Source organism: Rhodnius prolixus, unplaced genomic scaffold (assembly GCF_049639745.1).
Source record: "Rhodnius prolixus isolate KJV_2025 unplaced genomic scaffold, Rpr scaffold_11, whole genome shotgun sequence".
In the NCBI taxonomy this organism is placed as follows: Eukaryota; Metazoa; Arthropoda; class Insecta; order Hemiptera; family Reduviidae; genus Rhodnius; species Rhodnius prolixus.
Window position 1 is genome coordinate 14,303,777 of NW_027411625.1, and position 20,868 is coordinate 14,324,644.

The window sequence follows — 20,868 nt, forward strand, 5'->3', positions numbered from 1 at the left end:
AGTTAAAAAATAATCCCAATTGCTTGAAATGAAAACTGGCAAAACTAAAGTAAAAAATTTGCATCTGTATGAAAATTGATGTAAAATGGTCATATAAACGTACTAAAGTGTCCGAAGAAGACGACATGATTGGAAATAATTCAAACTGCTCAAAACTACGGTAATAAATTGCTTAATAAAGGTTAAATTTTATTATTATTTTTAATAAAAGCATCAAACACAAACTAGGGTAACAAGTAGTTAAAATTTTTTGAAGTAATCAAAATAGTACTTTCATCAAATTAAACAAGAGTACTTTGCACACAAATAGCACTTTAGAAGAAACCTACCCTTCTCTTTACTCTCAGAGATGCCATTAATCAAATCTTCCCTGAAAAATATTTCAAATAAAAGTTGCAAATTCACGTGAAATGTAGAAACCAAAAAACCAAACCATAATGTAACCACAACGTGATGATTCAATAAATTGTTGCAGCCATTTTTGAAAATAGTAAAATGGCACATCCGGACAACCAATTTCCTTTAATTTTGAAAACTTAGTTACACTTATTAATAATATATAGATTTTTTGATTTGATTCTTTGATGGTAATAGTCACTTAAGAAAGAATTAAGTTTGGTTTGTTACTTCTCTTGCGGACGTAGACACAGCCCATGATGAAGGAGGAGATAGCCAGCATACCGAAGGTCACGCACCACACTACCTTCATGCTGATGTAGCTGTTAATACTAGAGTCCGAGCTAGACAGGATCGTTGGATACACCAGACCTGTAATCGCACATTTACTCGTATTGAAAAGAAAAACTGTGAATAATAGCTGTTTGTCTTCAGACCTACTTTCTACGTGGCAAAAATTTACAAAAATCGAGGAGTAGAAACCGGGACGTTTGGAATTTTTCGCCTTCAAAAAAGCTAGCTGTGTGAGAAGACCATGGGTTCAAATGGCTAATGACACAGACATTTTATGCACTCTAGTGTATAAATTGCAAGAAGAGAAAGTTGTGTGGCAGACTGCGTACTTACTTCCATCAGGCGCTAGTGTAGTGATGTTGTAGAGTCCAACATTAGAACCGGCATTATTATGAGCGATAACTCTAATGTGATAGAAGGTGCCGGGAATTAGGTCGCCGATAGTTTGGATCCTTTCAGTAGGCAGTATGTGATTGGATAGTAACAGCCAGTCTGATCGAATGGACTGTTTAAATTCAATAATGAAGTATAAAATAGAGCATCCACCGTCTCCCCAGGAGTCTAACCAAACTGTGATGGCCGTAGAATTTACTGTAAGTAGTTGCGAACTGCTTGGCTTAACTGGAGCTGTAACATTAAAACAATAAATTTTTACTGAATGGAAAAGAAAAACAGACAAATTTGTTAAAATTGCAGACTGAACAGCAGATATGCCGGTTGAATCGTACAGTCAACTAACTTCAGAATGATTATTAAATTAAAGATTCAAAAACATAAAAAAAAACATACAAACATATACATCACGTACGTGTTCCTTTAGTGTAAGCGTTTACTATGTCACACGGCAGTCCGGTGCCAATTTTGTTGTAAGCAGTCATGTACAGCTGGTATCTGGTACCACACCACAAATGTAACAACGTTAATGAGCTTTCTCTGGCACCAATTTGCATTTCTTCCCAGTCCCCATGGTCTCGCTTGTAGTTGATGACAAAACCTGAAAGAAGTAAATCAAATAATGTAAATGACGTTATTTGGGAAGCATTTAGAAATTTTATCCTTAAAAATGGATACCTAAAATAGGAATGCCGTTGTTGGTGGATGTCGTCCACTTGACGTGAATACTATCGGCCTCAGAACTGATAATAGTTAGGACAGGTGGATCTGGGGGCACTGAAAAAATAAAATTGTAAAGCTTTTTTTTCTTTTTTACAAAATAAACAATTTATCATTTCAAATAAACTAAATTAAAAATTTAGTCAATCCAATTAAACTGAATTAATTCAATTCAACTCAAATTAAACACCTTTCAACAAAATTAATCCTTTTTCAAGTTAATTAGTATTTTTTCAATAATGTTACAACAATATTTTAGCAATAATTACATTTTTTATTTGACATTCAATTAAGAAAGGTTTATGTATTATTGGGAATTGGTTTAATTTGCCTGAAAAATTCTGTAAAAGCCCTAGATGTCCTTAGATGTGAACTGAAATTGGCTGTTAGCGAGCCACTTCGACCTAAAAGAACAACTTTGGCTCTCCTAAATTCTAATGTTTGAACATAGAATTAGTAGACATCGGTTATTTATAGAATATGTTAGTGAGAGTGAATGTATGTAGTAATGAGCTAGTGTTTTTCTACATGAGTCCAGCTAAAACTAGTAGTAGATCCAGACATCAGCATCTACTTCTGCAAACCTTCTCTTTATTATTGTATGGGTGATGAGGTTGTGACTGAAAGTGTATTTTAGTGAATTAGGTTATGGCTACCTACAGGGCGAACAAAATTCCTGAAGAAGCGACTAATCAACTTCCATACCTCTAACTTTTAGAAGATAGTAGATAGAATCTTCTCCGTGGCGATTCCCTACGCTGCAACTATAGTTACCTCTGTCAGCGTACTGCACGTCTCGGATCAGTAAGGAACCATCTTTCTTCACCTGCCACAAATTATTGATAATACAGAACTTTTTTCGTTTTAGAAGTGTTACCAAGTTTTTTTTCGTTATATAACATAATTTCAGAAGTGCCACTTTACTGAGTAAATTTTTCAGTTTTTTAGAATTTACTCAACAACTATTCGTATGACTTACTTTAAACTTGGTGTGCTAATTGTACATACGTACATCTATAACTTATGTTTGAAATATTTTTCCCGCAAAATTAAATTAATGAGAGGGTGATTGGTTTGTTTTTCTCTAAAATGCCTCATTACTGTCAAATCATCAATCATCAATTACATCACAATCAAATTCGAGACTGAACTTCCAAATTTGATAATATTGGCTGACCGGTAATGTTATTTTACATAATCGAATTATCCGTATTTTAATATTCTCTCGCAAATAGCTCCTGCGATTTTATTGAAACTACTTGTAGTGATCACAAATACATAAATCTCCAACTGTTACTGAATTTCTTTCCCCCCAAACTGGATTAAGAGTGCTTCTGTGAGCATCAGTTGGTGGATTTATGCCAAAGAAATAAGAATTAAATATAACTCAAACGTTTGAAGATTGAAGAAAATTTTAGTTCGAACTTTAAGAATATTAGTAAGAGAAAGACGTGTTAGTGTTCACACCAGATTTTCTTATTCCAACATGAAAAACGAACAGATTTTTGTAACACTCAAATATCTAATTGTTATATTCTTTCATTAAATCTTCTGATTGGTCTTCGAATAATTGGTTTTAATAACATTAAAAATACAGCAGAAGACTGACACTAATAAAATAGACCAAACAAGATCTTACCAAGTATCTGTTGTTAGTAGCACTGAGTGTATTGCCTCCTACTTTCCAATCAAGTTTTGGCACAGGTATACCCACATATCGGCACAACAATGTTAAATTTTGCTTCCATGGTGTCACTATTTCTCGACTAAATGACACTATTTTGGCACCAACTAAATAGAAAAAAGAAAACAAACATTGTTATTGTGGCATATATAATGACATAGAAGAAAGTTTGTTTTATGATCTATTTCCAGGATAAACAGAATCTAATTATATCGTATTTATCTATGATATAATATGGAAAAGTGAATGATGTATGGGAATGATACACTAACTTGCTCTGGAAATAACGCCTAGTCAGCCTATACTTACCAGAAGTGTTACTCAAAATATCTAGGAAGGACATTATAGGGGAGGAGTGAGTTGGCACCTGGAATAGTTACCCATTACTACTGGCTCCCATCGCTCTTCATTGCACTTGCCTAGCCCCTAGGTAAGCTATTAGAGATGCCCATTATTCTTTATTATTTATTGCTTTTAACAATAGCACGTCAGCATCAGAGGTCATTCTCACCCTGAGCCTTTTCCAGTGTTCGGCCGGCCTTCGAGTAATTTCCCTTCATTTCAGTGAATTCACAAAACTATGAACGAAGAGGCTCCTAGCAAGTGATAATCTAAGGGCAAGCAGCTGGACACAACCCGGAATCACCGCATATGATTACATAAGCCACGTTCTCCTTTCCATCCGTCCAATCCTTTCTCTAGGTGTCCTTTATTCAAAAAGGAGGAACTGAAAGAACGGTTTCTCTGTAATTTGCTCTTACTGGTTGAAAGTGGAGTAAGTGTGACCACTCTAGTACTGTCTCCTTCTCCCATGCGCGTGGAAGCGGTCACCCAGAACTGGTAAGTTATTCCATCTTGGACCTTAGCTATCTCATGCGATTCTATGCTGGGGTTCAGTTCATGTTTATGTGTACCACCCTAGAAAAATATTTAGTAAAAACAAATTTAATTTCGATTTTTTACTACGATACACTACATTTTTGATGATGCTTAAATTAATTCCTTGTGCTTACCTCCTTACCATTCTCAATGATGCCCATGTAAAATGTATAGCCAATCAGTTGGCCGTTGTTCTCTGCAGGAGGCAACCAACTCACCAAAATCTTATTCGGAGAACTCATAACTGCTTTTATGTCTGCCGGGGCCGAAGGTACTGTAACATACCAAACAAATAATAAGTACAATGAGTATGTATACAAATAAATGATTATTCAGTTTTTATAAAATTATATTTAAATAGCTTTTATACGTTTCGGACCATCCAGGTTTCATCTCCAGTCTAAATTAGAGGTAGTCAGTTATATAAGTATATTCATAAATTATTTATCCTTCATAAATTTGGTCAACATTTTAAACAAACAAAACTACCTTTTATTAATAGATAACTTTTATACATAATTGATTAGAAAGAAGTTGATGTATGCGACCATGTAGTACTTACCGTAGTTTAAACAGGTTACAGACCATAGAATGTTTTGCTACGCAGTACAAAGAATTTGAAAGGCAATCAGTAACGGAAGATTTGAATTTTTAGCTTATTCCTCTTCCAGTTTACAGCCAAAGCCTGCACTCTTAGATTATCTACTTTTCTGCTGAGGGATCCACTGTTTACTTGGTGAAACGAATTACATGTAGAGGGTAGGAATGGAATATCTCTGTATCTTCCAGACAGATATTGTAAGGTCTATTTGGAACCAGTAAGAGGAGCGTAATCGATCTAAAAAGGTTGAACTCTGTTATAGCCAACCAAAAATAAAGGAGATGAAACGGGAGGTATGAAGGTGTTTACGAACAAAGCAACCCCAGGTGTGGGATGTTAGTTCACAAATAGGTTCAAATTAAAAAAAAAAAAAAAGCAATAACTTTTTTGATGATAGTTATAGCGGCACAACTTACCATCTTCAGCAGTTCTGCAGTAGACCGGCTGACTGGTCACGCCATCACCTGCCTGAGTGTAAGCCAATACTGAGATACTGTAGTTTGTAAACTTCATCAAGTCCGTCAATGTGGTACGTGTGGTAGTACTCTTTTTAGACTCGATTTCCGGTTTTTCAACTGGAATTTTTTTTTGTATATATTAAGTAAAATTTAATTAATGTTACCATCAGACAGTGGAGTCTACTGGAATCTCTGATGTAGAGTCAATATTTTTATATATAATATTTTATAACGATAGCAATATTTAAAGGACAATATTTTTACTTGAATAAATGCTTACTGAACCATTCTTCGTCCGGGAAATAAGAGATTTTGAATCCTTGAATGTTGCCGTTTCTTCCCTCGGTCGGCGGAGGGTCCCAGAAGATCTCCAAACTCACGGATGATAGTGTGCTGCAGCTCACTTTTTCTGGCGGCATTGTAGGCACTGAACGGAAAACACCTTAACTTTCACAAGTCGTACCAAGTTTTTTAAAAACAATCATCGTATAAAAATAATTGCCTAAATATAACTTTAAAACCAAAATTGAATGATAGGGTACATTCGGGTGAAACAAATTTTCTGTGGATGAAAAATGTCTCAATTACTTGCTACATATTTCCCTGGAGTTTCACCAAACAGTGCGGCCTAAGAATGGTATTATAGGAAGTAGAATCATAGATTACAGATTTTAATTATTAATGGGTTGCTAAAGGACCTGAGCCTGATGTGGACGTTATTTTCCCTCACCCCGACCGTTTTCAGAAAAACAACAACCCTAATGGTTGTCCTTTCCAAACAGCGTTCCGGTCTGTCCACAATATCGTAAGGTGCTCCTGAGCTCCAAAATTGCTATATTCTAGATTATATCTCGCTTGTATACAAATAACTAGTATCACCGAAAGGGAAACACTGACTTTTGTTGTAATTAATCATTTGTCTAACTCCCTCATCAAATTAGCCAGCTGAGTAGTTTGTGCAAATATCAGGCCACTCAAGTGCGCCCAGTCTGCAAACTACCTAACTCTTAATTTCGTGTAACTAAGGCAAAACTTTGAGGCTACCTATAAAATCACTTATAAACCTTTATTAACAAGACCACAATAAAATAAAATAAAATAAATAAATAACCTCTATTAATTAGACATAGACATATAAATATTTTATTGTTAAAGAAAGATCTTGTACTTGTACATTTGAGTCTGGTACAGAAAAACAAGAAAACCAAGAAAAACAAAAATCCAAAAAAGCACATATATCAAAATAAAGAAAAAATCTTAGTACTAAGTGATACCATTTAATGGCTTACTAAAAGTACAAACATAAATCCATTTACGAAGCATAAATTATGTGGTACGTTACAATCTAAATACTGTATTCTGATATTATAAAGATTTAGCTTCTTTAAACATTTCTATTGAATCAAGAACAAACAAAAACAAGGAGTTTAATTTCTCAACACTGCAAATATTTAGGAAATATTTTAATTTTGTTTCACTGTCGGCAAGTATAAAATAGTTTTCTAGAAATTTTTGGCGTGAAATAGAGTTACTCGAGCAATATAAAAGCAAATGATGTAAGGGATCTACAATTAGTTTTTTGACAAAGCGGGCAATCTTGGTCTGACATTAAAGTAAAGGCGGAACCGTTAAAAAATTGTTTTAGCATATTATTGCCGGCTATTAATTAACTTCTATCATTCTCTAATTCTTCAAACTTTGACATCCCTCTCACAAAATTTTGTAATGACTCTTAATAGTTTAAAAACTGGCTTGGGGCCACATAGCGACTTAGAGAACTTAGCTCTATGTTGTTTTTTATCCGTCCATGAATCTCAGAAATTTCTCCTCTCAGCAAGATTATTAAGTCTTTTCCTACAGTTTCTCTTCTTCGCGAGATTCGTGATGTTCAGGTAAGCAAAATCATTAGTTAGAGTTAATTGTCTCTTTTCTATCTCCAATGTCCACGCAAGAGTACAAAAATAAAATTAATAGTCAAAAATGAAAAGTAGGTCATATATGTATGTTTTTCTCTTAATTTCTACAATTTTATTTGGATAATGTTGCCAATTTCTTATACCTCCTTCATTTGTTTTGGCCAGTATTGGTTCAGAGGCTGGTCCCGCACCTCGGCTGTTTAGCGCGCTGATTGTCACCCGGTAGCTGGTGAAGGGTGCCAGACCTTCAATAGCTAGCTGGCCACTGTATTGAGGACCCGCTTCTACCGTGCGGGTTCGCACCTCAGGGAATACTGACTGGTAAAAACACAATTTAAAAATAAAATTAAGAAAAACACAAATTACAGGTTATGCCATAAAATATTTCTCTTTTGGAGCCCAATTTGTTGTGTGGGATCTTTATCGCCAGGAATAAGAGGTTTTATAACCCAAAGTTTATAATAATTCTTGTAATAGTGATCCGAGCATTGCACACAAAGAAAAGTAGGAAGACTTGAGAAGCAAGAGACATGATGAAGCTACAATCTTTTAGAAGATAGGTATATTTTTAAAATTAAAAAACCAGATTCAGAAAACAATAAGGCTGAACTGATGACGAAAAATTTGAGAAAAAAAAGGAAAAATGAACATACCGGCTGTTGGGTAACCAAAATCTGTGTATCAGTTACAAAATTTGAACTGGAAGAAACTTCTGCGTAGGCTACTGAATAACCTAATAAATTGCCATGCCAGGTTTCCTTGTCCGGAGCTTCCCATCTTAAGAAGAGTTCTGTAGGACTTTTCGCTTCTATCTTAATATTGCATGGCTTACCAGAAGGGGCTGTAAAAGAAAATAAACAATTACACAATCAGAAGGAGCAAAATCTAGATAAAAGAAGTATAATCCCCTCAATTCTTCTTCTTTTTCAAAAATTAATTTGACGGAGGTAGTATCTTACTGGATCAAAACTTGTTTGCAATTGACCAAAGCTGAACTATTTTGGAGTAAAATCCATATCTCTTAAATTTAAATTTATCTAATTGTTGCCAATAAAGTCTAGAGAATTCATGGAAAGTCCATCGGGTAGGGCATTCGTGATGAATTATTGCTTCATAGTTTCACAGAAAAAACGCAACATCGACATATCAGATAGGATTTTAAAGGACAGTTGGCAAGTACCCATTTCGGTGGCTGCCTTTACGGTGTAGTTTATGTGCTACTAATATATTTCTCTTTTCACCTTTCCTATAGCACCTTTTTTTTTTTTAAAAAAAAAAATAAACATTCAATTATCTAATAAAGATATTTTTTCATCAAAACTTCGTACCTTCCTCCTGTGTTGTCACTTGTATAACCTCACTTGGTTCACTGATACCGAGCTTGTTCTCAGCTAGTATTCTCAAGTGATACGATGTCGCTGGATTTAATGAAGCTACAGTAGCTACTGTTTGTATGCCTGGCACTACAACCTTAGCTGGAGTTACATGCCACGGTTCTAGAAATGTTTCATGTGCAAGGCAATTAATGAAAGATGCCATTATTTTTTTAATAATTAAAGTTTCTAACAATTTTATTAAGCATTCAGTGGCACATTTTCAATTCACTAGCTATTGAAAATGTGCCACTGTTTTTAATGGCTGCCATTCATTACCTGACACCAGTTTATATTGTATGATGTAACTAGTGATTGGACTGTTGCCTGTGTAAGGTTGTGTCCAACTGAGCTGCAATGATCGACTCTGTTGGTCGATTACACGAATATTTTTTGGCAATTCTGGTATTTCTACAAACAAAAATAAAATAAAGTTGAGTGATTTAAATATTAAATGGATTGGTCAGTTTTTCAATGAAAACGATAAAGTATAAAGTCTCTTCGTTGTAACTTTTTTGTACCCCTCATGAGGGGTAGTATTGCATTCATACATATTTTTAATTCAAGTTTTTAGCAGGAATACACAACTTGAGACCCAATCATTAATAAAAAGCTTTTCTTTACAAATTGGACTGTTCCTCTGTTTGACCAGCATATCACAAAAACTGAAAATTGCAGTCACTAGTAAAAGCTTTTTTGAGAAAAGTCGCATGTTAGTTTTTTTATCTAATCATGGGAGTCATCAGCTAGGTTCTATACTAGGAAGGGAAATTTATGATTAATTGAGAGGCGTGAACTGTTTTTTTTAATTCAAAAACGAAAATCCGAGTTTATTTTTCCAATACAAACGAACATTTTAGTTGTTTTTCTTTTGAGTAATCTGCACACGGTACAGTACCACTGTTCGTTAACGTACGTCGAAGTAAGATTGTATTACTTTTCTACTATTACATTTGTATTAGCATCACATCTAGAATAGATTGAAAAAAGCATTGAATAAATTATGAATGGAAGTTAGTGATCTAGTTTTCAGTCCAGATCTAGCACTTGTCATTTCCAACTCTTCCTTTTTTGCCTATGACCCTTTTTTCTGATATAAATTTTTTTTCTACAAAGATAGCTGGTGATAAAAGGATAAGAGTCATTTGCTTACAAATGGGTTCAATTAATACAAAATAGTCGCCTACAATTCCAACATGATACACATAGGTAAGCAAGCAAACCCTCAATACTCCTTTCTGAACGTTAGCTGAAAAATACATAGACTTTTGTTACTGCCCTGTGTTAATGCACAATCGTTATCTCCAATTGGATAACTTCAATAAATTAAGATACAAAATTTCCCTTACCTTGTACAATTAAATGTATCTTCATTTCATCGCTACCAAATGAATTTACTGCATAGCAAGAAAGTATGCCAGAATCATGTCTAGTAACTTTAGATATACCCAATTCAGAAACCATACCTTCATCCAATAATTGTTCCCTTACCGCAAATCTGAAAATATATGTACAAAATACGGGCCTTTGAAAAATTCGTAATTTCTTCGACCTTAACTAATTAATTAATTAACTCGACCTTTTCATGCTAACTTTACTCATTATTTAATTTACTCGAACTCAGCTATGAACTTAAGAACTATCACAGCTTACCTAGGATCAAAATCTTCACCAATCTTCTGCTGTCCAACTTTCCACATGACGCTAATTGGGGTATCGCCAATTGCTGTACATTGAACATGTGCCTGTTCGCCCTTTTGGATATAAAGCTGTTTCGACTTTTGGACAAAATAGGCTGGTGCTGAAAAACAAAGAGTGATCTGAGAAAAACTCATCCAATTTTTTCATTCTTCGTTGCTTTAGGAAAAGAATCTGCAGCAAGATATTGACTATTTGAATTATAATTTTAATAGCTGTCTCTAACTTCTTATTTCATTTCATTTTTCACTGACAAAGTCTAGGCACTATTTCGACTCAGTTTTTTTTTAAATGTTTGAACTGTTTTCTATTTATTATATACACATATGAAGTTTATAACCATAAAATAAAAACTTAGTAAAGAAGGCACGTTAAAACCTCCAAACGAAGGCGAATTTTTTTTGATGGAATTACAATATCATTGTGACAGCTTTGAGTCGTTGCTCGGCCTGAATAAAGATAAAGTGATTAAAGATAAATCAGAATAAAGAAACTGACGATACGGAATTAGTACTTAACATTTTGTTACGTCCAAACTCACGAACTCAACTTTTTACGTTAGCTGTCCATTAATAAGTTCAATCCAACTTCATGCACCTTCTCCGAACTGTCCATGAACTCTATGAACTTCACGAAAGGTTTGAGACAATCTCAACAGCATTTAAAATGGTCTTCAAGCGACCGTTTCACTACGAACGTGAGAGTTTATCGTCTTGATTGTCTGTCAGTACGTCATATGAGACTAAAACTAAGTTTGCGGTACAAGTAGTTAATAGATCTTGCCAATGATTATTGAGAAACCAATAAATTTAGATAAAGTAATCAAACTGATATCCCTATTGTACACGGATGTATTTAGTTGACCGCATTGAAGTTTATCCGATCGACAAATGGTTTAATTAAAAGTTACAATAGATAGTGTAAAGGCTCAGGGACTGCCGATAAAGTTTCTATTGGTTACACAGAAATCGTCCTTTCTTGTCAACTTGGAAAATATTAGAAATAGTTAAATTAAAATGCACGTTTGTTGTCACCACCACTAAGCACTAGAATAATAATAATAATAATAATAATAATAATAATAATAAAAATAATAATAATAAAAATAATAATAATAATAAAAATAATAATAATAATAATAATAATAAAGGGAAGGGATTAGCTATGAGGTTAGCATACTGGACTCCCACGCGGAGGTCCCGGGTTCGAATCCAGCAGCTGACCCTTAGATTTTCTCTTCCTAGGAGCTTCTTACAGCTCACTGTCCGGTGATGGACAGTGTTGTCTGTAACGAGAGAACACTGTCCGGAGGCCGGTAGTGCACTGGAAAAAGCTCCGGGCGCTAATAACCTCAGCTGTTGATACGTCAAAAAAAAAAAAAAAAAAAAAATAATAATAATAATAAAAATAATAATAATAATAAAAATAATAATAATAAAAATAAAAATAATAATAATAAAAATAAAAATAATAATAATAATAAAAATAATAATAATAATAATAAATTAACTTACAGTTCACTTTTAAATGTATCACTTTGCTAACACCATTTGATATCCCATTTTTTGCTTCACACAGATAGTGTCCTTCGCTTTCCTTGCTTATCCGGGAGAATTTCAGCGAACCATTACGATAGAAGCTGATATTTGGTTCATACAAGAAATCTTTGTATTCACCATGTGGGTCACCTGAAATTGTTTTTTGAATAAAACTTTTACAATGCACCAAATTAAAATAGTTTTGGAAAAGTGGCGAACTCAGAGCTCAGAGGTCCATCAACCGGCTTCTTGGCGTTTGCCTGTGTTTTGGGTGTATAAAGACTGTTCGCTAAGACGATTGTCAAACGCTAAAAAACATGCGATGGTTCAAAATATAAAAGGCAGTATTTCTTAAGATCTCTTTATTTATTTTTTTATCATGATTGAAACAAGTATTGGTGGGCTGAGTGTAGAAGCGGGTTTAGATTTATCCGCTATAGCATGATTTTCTCATTGGCACTTTACGGAAATCTTTCTCATAAATTTTTAAATTTACCTTAAAACTGTACCGAAAAAAATTTCTAGCTAAGCCCCTGAAAACCGAATCCTCTATATTTTGAACTAGCTCTGCACTCAATGACGGATAGAAATTCTAAACTAGCTTTTTTTATATGTCGGTAATATAGCTCTATGGAAATAATTTTACCAACTGCTTTTCGCCAGATAATTGTTGGCTGTGGGTATCCATCCGCTTGGCACTCCAACATGATGTCGTATCCCAGGACAACGTTCATGTCCATCGGCTCAATTACCCATCTGGGGGGGACTAGAAAAAGAAATTTAAAAGAGGATTCCAAATATTTAAAGCATTAAAAAAAGTAAGAATTGGGGGATACCAACTTGACAAAAGTCTGTACTAAAATTGAATAAATGCGAAAAAATATTTTTATTGATCGTTTTAGGTGACCAAGTGCTCTAAGTACTTGCGAACTTAAATTCCAAAGAGGGAAAATAGGGCATGTTGGTGTTTTTGTTTTTTTATGATTTAAGGCGCGTCAACATTATTATTGACTATTGGTTAACATTATTATTATTATTGGTTATTGGCGCCCGGAGCTTTTTTCAGTGCACTGCCGGCCTCCGGACAGTGTTCTCTCGTTACAGACAACACTGTCCATCACCGGACAGTGAGCTGTAAGAAGCTCCTAGGAAGAGAAAATCTAACGGTCAGCAGCTGGATTCGAACCCGGGACCTTCGCGTGGGAGTCCAGTATGCTAACCTCATAGCTAATCTCATCCCGCTAATGTTGCTGTTAATCTGTAGTATAACTTTCAAAACATATTATTTGTTGATTAAGGATTTTAAAAATATTTCAAAGTTGTTCATGAAGTTAATAAAGTATGCGATGAATATTAACAACAGCATTTGCGTCTAATTGTTGTGAAATAAAATCAAAATTTCTTCATGGTTTTGCTTTTTATATGTAGTAGCTTTTTGAGTAAACTATTGCATTTTAAACTTTCATTAAATTAATTCTTTTAATGTAAGAATAATAATAAAACAAATCGAATGAATGGAAATGTATTTAATATATTTTTAACATAAACAGTGTTTATGCAAGGAGCATGTCACTTGATCTACATAGATCACATAGACTCCAACTTTAGACATTCGAGAAGTCTCAGACTCAACAGGTTTCTAAAAAAAGATATCCCAACCACCAGGCACCTGCTAACTGCCAAGCATCCAGTTCTCTTTCGAAATTTCTTGAAGTGTATCGCAGTCCGTTAATAAGTGTACCGGAGTCTCTACTTTCTCCCCACAGAGTTTTTAGGTACAAAACTCCTAGAACTGTTTCTTCAGGGACCCACCGATTCAATTACGCTCAATGAGAAAACTCGTAGGTACACACAGCCTATTTTGGCTCAGATCAAAGCCACCCTTAGATCTTTTTAGTTCATAATTGCTCACACAGATCTTCGCATGTCTCAGTCCTGGGAGGTCGTTCCAGAGCTTAGCTCGCCTAACTTTCTGGAGAAGGCAGGAGTCTAAGGGTTCCCACCGAAGGGTTCGGGTACTTAAAGGGAATGCACTCTTGGCACTAAAAATAAGTTTGTTTTTTTTCTAGCCCAGGAAACTGAGTTTGCCAAGACATTTTGAAGTAAGTTTGGGTTAAAATATGTTATCTGAGCGCTTTAGTGGCAGTCTGGTTGGTGATAGGATTTCTCCAGATTGCAATATTTCCTGTCAAGGCTTAACTGGATGCAATTTCCTATTATGTGAATTACCGTCTCAAAGATGCTTGGAAATATAGTATCCAGTGGCTGATTCTTGAACTAAATACTTCAGTTCAAGTCCTCTCAGGTGTCGTAGAAGAAGGTAATAAATAAAGAAGAATAAAAGGAAATAAATTAGCCAAGTCCACCTAATCATTCTTTAGCTTGTCGCGGGGGTAATGGAAAGGAAGAAGCTGTACTCCCCATAATGCACTTCCTTTAATGTCCAAAATAATCCAAAGTCAAAAAAAAAAACCAAATATACCCAAAACAAAATATAATAGTCCTGAATATACTTTTACCCGATCTATGTGTTATTTAAGTGATACCAGCTAAGGCACTATGCGACTTACCGTTGACTGTAAGAGGTACTGTAAACGTTTCAGAGCCTGCAATATTGGTCACAATACAAGAATAGTTGGCAGAATGGTAGGCGGCAATTTTTTCAATAAACAACGAGGTTGAATACTCATCAAGACGTCTTACCACAGCTCCCGGCCCTAAATCGTCTTTGCCGTTTCTTTGCCATTTGAACGTCAACGGTAAATCACCTTCCAGTACTTGGCACGTCATTGCTGCTCGCATTCCTTCACGAAGTAAGTTTGTCATAGCGTGCATTGGTAGTATCTTTGGCGGTACTGCAAAACGAATACCAGTAATTAGAAAATAATCTAAGAAATAAAGTACTAAGATTAATAAATGTGTCCCCAACAAAAGAAGTGGAAAGCAAATTTTGCGGGGATCATGACATCCCTGAAGGTATCATTGCAACCAATAATATTGATTCTGAGCTCAGCAATAATTCATTTTCGTTTTCTACTGAAATATGTACCAAATACGGAAAGCAACAAAAATACGGCTGGAAGGTAGGCGGAGGCAAGCCTTCTTTGCATTACAACTCCCAACGCCTCAAGCAGCTCGTTTCTCTGGATTGGAGAATTTTACGTGTGCCTTCTGGCTGTGACTACACACAGATTTTGGTAAACAGGAAGTAGTCGTTAGGCTCAGTTTACAATTCATAGTGAGCGTAATGTAATGGAAATCGTGTAATGTGCAATAGATGTATTTATCTGCTGAAAGTAGCTATAAAAATTTAATAAAAGCAATATTATAAAAAAAATATGTTGGGTAAGCCCAGCCTTAGAACCAAATAATGAACATAGCGAAAAAATATTGGGTTTATCTACAACCCCAGCAAAATTTAGTTCTACTCTTCTTCACATCTAACACTTTACTGCCTACATTTTATGAAAAAAACACTATGTATCCATAGAAAGCGAAAAAATAAATAAAGATTCTTTTAGCATTTCTTAAGCATTCAACAGCAAATTTCTAAAATACTTCTTTTCCTCTGGCAAAACAGCCATTGAACAAAAACCCTGGTAAGTCTGTAGTTTTTATTTGCGGAAGGTATGATTTTAAAATATTGCACATTGAATAGGAAACATTAAAAATTGGACATCATTAAATTCTCCAAAACATACATAAAACATGTACTTCGACATCCCTACGGGCCGTGTGTTTCTGACGATTCTGCGCTTGACAGGTGTAAGTGCCCACATCAGCGCTAGGTTGGGCTTGTTCTATCACCAACGTGCCGTTACTATAAACCTTTTGTCTGCGATTTACTGGCAATTGAACTCCATCTAGAAGTATAAAAACAAAAATTAATTAAGAACTTATTTATTCGTTTGGCAGTTAATAATACACTGGAGATCATGAGTACAATGGATCAGAGGATCTGCCAATTGAACCAGAGTAAAAAATGATTACTCGTGTGTTGCTTATGAATTTTAGTCTACTGAACATTAACTTCAGTTAGTTTCTTAAAAGTTTTAATCTGTTTTTGTAAAAGTAGTGTGGCATTCCATTTATCCATCTACATATTTCATTAACTTGCACGCCATTATCAACAACAAGTGTCTTACATTTTCTTTCATTTGTATTTTTTACTCATTGAAAATTCTTGATTTTGTGAATATCTCTCACACCCATAATTAATAAATTTCTGAATGAAGCTTATCAATAAAAGTTTTTTTTTAAAATTATTATTATTTCTGGCTAACGCTAACCATTCGTTATGTTCATAATTATATTTTTATCAATCAATAAATACCTCGCTCCCATGTTATAGACTCTATGGGATAGCCAGCCACGGGACACTTGATGACTAGGTCGGAGCCGGCAACCGTGGACACTTTCGGCATCACTCGAATGTAAGGCAGGCCTGAAACACAAAATTTTACGGGCATTATCAAAGATAAGGGCGATATTTAGCACTATATCTGTAATAGAAGTCTACTTATGATCGGATTTCGTCGCAGTTAGTGGAGTTTCTGGGTTCTCCGAAGGTTTCATTTTGCTCCTAAGTCTATGTTCATCAATGAGCTGTTTTTTAAACAAAATATCCAAGTATACAGTAATTGCGATTGCTGACGCTTATTAAATAGCCAGCTTAGGTTTATCTGAGACGCAGACTTTCTGGTTGTTAGCTAAACAAATTAATGTCAAGAGACTTATCTTATTACTTACCGTAAACATTAATTCTAGCACTATGGGTTATCTGAGCAACGGAATTGTTGGCAGTACAAGCGTACTCGCCTCCATCCTGTTCTTGCACATCGGATATATTAACATGGCTAACGACATCGTCTTCTACAGTTACATACTGTCCCATCAGCAATCTGCCCAAAAAATAGAACCAATTGAATAATTTTATTAAGAGATTTTAAAGAATTGGGGTTAAAAATATCATAAGACTGTAAGCACTGTTCATTAACCATTGTTCTACTGCAAAATTTTTATGGATGCATCCAACTTTTATAAGAAATATTAGTATTTTAGTGTTAGAATGCAGCTGTTCTAAGCTATGCGCCTATGTGGAATAAGAGAAAAGGTGTCCAAGGTTTGGGAACAATCCCGGTATAGGTTCAAATTTAACCAATATTCACAGATTACTTGGAAAGAAAGCCAGGTTGGAGACCGGCCTTTATGTAGAGATGTCACTTGACCAGGCTTTTAGGTACGCTTTAGTCGAGTGAAAATCCAAACGAAAGTACCCGTGCATTTGCGGTAGAACTGGTAGTGCAGGCTATAACTTTCAACAAGAGTAAAGGAAGATGTGAAATAATGGCGCAAGAACTTACACTTCAACACACCGCAGGAAAGACATGTGACAAAATACTTGCACAAGGAATCAAAATACATTTTTGTATGGTGCAAAAGGACAATTTTAGAAAAGGTATCTTTCACCACTTGGTATTCTATGAATTCTGAGTCTTTAACAACTAGTTAGAATGATCTAAAAAATTGTCTGCTTTGGTCAAATTGCAAAAATTTTTATTCCAGCAAGCTATAAAGCTCGGCTATACTCCTTCAGAATAATGATAGCATTATACTTCTTTTACCCCGGGCATTTGTATCGGTTCATGTAATGTACATATGTGTTTTTTTTTTTTTAATTTCATTTAATTTTGGAAAATTCAACAACTTTGTACGAGAGTGCAGGAGCTTTTTTTTTGTAATCTTTCAGTCCGTACATACAGGCATTGGTGTCCAATGACAGAAAAGATTTCGTTGAAGACTTTGTTATCATCATTGCAACGCTTTAAAGTTTGAAATGCGTACTCACCTCGTACTTTCAGGGATTCGAAACCCGTCCAATGTCCATGTGAATACTGGTGGTGGACTGCCAGTGGCCACGCATTTAAGCGACAGCGGAGGCCCGGGCTGCAAGGTTTGTTCGGAGAATGAGTAAATCAACTCAGGACTGACATCAGCTATTCCCCCTCCTGAAGTGCGTAATATCATTATTTCAATAAAAAATTTAAGTAGTTTTAATTATTTGAATAGAAAATATTTTTGACAACTATGTAGCTATAGTAACCCAATTTTCTTTAAAGTTGTTTAAAAGAAAATTTTTGTACTTTTGTTGAAAAGTGATGCGGCAACATAAATGTAATGTACAATATATGTATATAAATTTAATTTAAGGAAATGTTTATTTAAAAAAGGAAGTGATGATATACGGAGCCTTCTCAGAGGAGCTCCGGACAGTGTTTTCTCCTGATAGACAAGACTGTCCATCACCGAACAGTGTAGCTGTGATGGAAGCTATAAAAGAGCAGCACGCCGAGCTTTGAATCGGGATTTATCTTTAAACGAAATATCAGTATTTAAATTCCTCGATTACCTTCGAAATAAAGTAATAAAAACACCAATCATACTAACCAGCTAAATGCAATTCCGCAATAGCTTGTGCCATGTCCCACTCGTTGTGCACGAAACATTGGTACATGCCATTGTCACCTTTGGCTAGTCTGATGATGGTTACACGATCTGGATTCGTGGATATCCTGAGGTGACTGTCTGTGAGCAACGGCTGGCCATCACGGTACCAGGTTACCCGATTCACAGGGAATCCTCCAGTACGGCATGATAGCGATGCTGTTGAACCGATTTCGCCCAATAGATTGTCTGGTATGACTGCAGCCGTAAGTGGAGCTACAAAATTTAATCAAGATCAAAATTCAATTATTGATTACAATTTCTGATTTTTCAATTGACACTAATACAATTTTTTTCTTGAGCTCGAAGTTCTTTGCTTGCGCAAAGAAATGCAACTAAATAGGACTTATTGTATAAACTTGAACACCTCAAGCATTCAAATGAAATATAAGTTTTAATAAGAGCTAGAAGTGAAACATGGCTAAATCGGGTGGGTAAAATGGTTGTTCATATACTTCTGAACTCATGCTCAGCTTTTCTTTCAAAGAAGAGCAGCATATTGGAGTTTACCAATCAGCTGTCACAAACATCTTCAGATATGCAAGACGATTCTCAGGTTATAATGGTGCGATAATTCCAGGTAGGCAAAGTGGTGGTTTAGGGGAGGCTCGTAAGATGTGCTTGGAACATTTCAGGGTTTATGATCATAATTGGTCTCCAAGAATAGAAGGATCTTGTGCCCTACGACTCAAAATTATACCAGTAGAAAGTCGTTTCTTAGCTTAAAAACGCTTAAGACCTCGAATGGTTTATTAAAAAAAAATAGAAATTTACCTATAACAGCCAGTGAAACCTGCGCCGCCTCTTCTCCAACTGAGTTATTTATTCTACAGATGTACTTGCCGTGGTCCTCTTGTCGGGCGTTCGAGATGTACAACAGTCCTGCTTCGTCCAGTCGTATCCTGTCTGAATTCAGTACAGGAGATAGTTTCTCGCTTTCTTCCTTGAACCACCTGGAAATAAAAAAATAATTTGGATATTAACTGTACTACAGGTAGCGAGCTAATCCACTCAGATCTAAAAAGTTTAAAGTTATTCAACACATCTTACGATATGTTGAGTTTGTCTACAGAATGTAGGCGTTTGTAAGTGTAAATTAAATGGTGCGATGGTAAGTTAGAGTTTACCTGTGGGTTCGCTAAACCCAAAAAGTTGCAAACATTAGCTACCTCTACACTCTTTATCATCCATGTCGTATGTTTTGACACTCCTCATTGGGAAGTATAGCGATTGAATAATAATAATAAAAATAATAACCCCAGAAACGGCAATTACTGCTCATGGCGTACCCAGCCCTCACTGAGAGAGAATACCTGTCGAGCATAATAGAATGGCGACTATCCTATGGTAACTCATGGGAGTTGGCAGATATTTTAAGGTTGGTTCAGAATGCTGACTTCCACGTAAAAGTCTCGGGTTTGAGTCCAGCTGACTGCTCTTAGATGCACCCTCTCTAGAGACTGTACTGATTACTGTTATTTACTTTGTTTCTGAGACAAGAGAGGCATTTCTGAGACTGGGAGTACACAGAAACATCACCAGGACGTCAGTGATCTCAGATGTTCACGCGCCCTAACCATTAAAACAACAAAAATTATTAAAAACAAAAAAGAGGTAGAAAACCTGTAAGTAGGAAGTGGATATCCTTGAGCCAAACATGGTAGCGTTATGTCTTCGCCAAATTTTACCTTCTTCCGGCTGTGCTTCTCGACACGAATCCTAGGTTGGACGGTTCCTTTAGGTTCTGCACACAAACGAAACTTATGTAAAAAATAAATTCGTATTAATGTTTTGTAAATAAATAACATAACAAATTTAGCTAATGTTTAGGGTGAGCAGTTGGCATATATTTTTCTGCAAAGGCTCACTGACCTGAGACTATAATTCTTCCAGAATAGCTGCTAGTTTGAACCTCTCCAGTCAGAGTATGTACAGTTCTGCATCCGTAGCTTTTGTAACCGTCAGATGGGTTAGTTTTGTATACGTATAGATCTCCGTTGCTCATTACAGCATATTTACCACCTGCGGGAGAAATTTGTCATGATTATGATTTTGAATTGACTTTAGATAATTTCTCGGACTGCAATAGAGTGTGGAAATGAACACACATTTACACAGATGGCCCCAAGATCAGAAGTAGATAGATACACATGTGCAATTATTTAAATTGGTGAACAGGTCTTTAACTTAGTGGTAAATCGGCAAGCAACATGGAAGGAGTGGTGACGGCCGTACTCTTGCTCTGGAAGTCCTTAAAGATAGAATAAATAAAATAATTATAATCTTCGAAGAATTGTTTTAAAATGGATTCAGGAACATGGGTTATGCCGAGTAATGTATTATTCATTTTATTTATTTATAGCTTGTAAACTTACAGTTGTAGCAAGGGTTGCACAGTTACAATCAATATAATA

General features: G+C 35.4%; 1 protein-coding gene across 3 annotated transcripts in view; it reads right to left on the reverse strand.

Annotated features, from left to right (window-relative positions):
• The window catches only part of Dscam4 (Down syndrome cell adhesion molecule 4), a 211,187-nt gene that overhangs the window by 3,718 nt on the left and 186,601 nt on the right, over positions 1-20,868 (reverse strand). For 2 of the 3 annotated variants that reach the window (XM_074138486.1, XM_074138485.1), the window contains exons 6-32: positions 20,327-20,476; positions 20,078-20,198; positions 19,229-19,407; positions 18,398-18,670; positions 17,799-17,958; positions 16,700-16,851; positions 16,284-16,394; positions 15,652-15,813; positions 14,521-14,805; positions 12,597-12,716; positions 11,927-12,100; positions 10,368-10,515; positions 10,064-10,212; positions 8,994-9,125; positions 8,670-8,837; positions 7,995-8,182; positions 7,485-7,659; positions 5,706-5,852; positions 5,384-5,542; positions 4,501-4,640; positions 4,249-4,405; positions 3,443-3,594; positions 2,509-2,629; positions 1,762-1,860; positions 1,499-1,684; positions 1,024-1,317; positions 628-768 (exon numbers count right to left, since the gene is read on the reverse strand). In XM_074138486.1, the coding sequence (XP_073994587.1) occupies positions 628-768; positions 1,024-1,317; positions 1,499-1,684; positions 1,762-1,860; positions 2,509-2,629; positions 3,443-3,594; positions 4,249-4,405; positions 4,501-4,640; positions 5,384-5,542; positions 5,706-5,852; positions 7,485-7,659; positions 7,995-8,182; positions 8,670-8,837; positions 8,994-9,125; positions 10,064-10,212; positions 10,368-10,515; positions 11,927-12,100; positions 12,597-12,716; positions 14,521-14,805; positions 15,652-15,813; positions 16,284-16,394; positions 16,700-16,851; positions 17,799-17,958; positions 18,398-18,670; positions 19,229-19,407; positions 20,078-20,198; positions 20,327-20,476 (4,443 nt within the window). Of the gene's footprint in view, positions 1-627; positions 769-1,023; positions 1,318-1,479; positions 1,685-1,761; positions 1,861-2,508; positions 2,630-3,442; positions 3,595-4,248; positions 4,406-4,500; positions 4,641-5,383; positions 5,543-5,705; positions 5,853-7,484; positions 7,660-7,994; positions 8,183-8,669; positions 8,838-8,993; positions 9,126-10,063; positions 10,213-10,367; positions 10,516-11,926; positions 12,101-12,596; positions 12,717-14,520; positions 14,806-15,651; positions 15,814-16,283; positions 16,395-16,699; positions 16,852-17,798; positions 17,959-18,397; positions 18,671-19,228; positions 19,408-20,077; positions 20,199-20,326; positions 20,477-20,868 lie in introns of those variants that run through there. The other variant, XM_074138487.1, reaches the window with a different exon arrangement.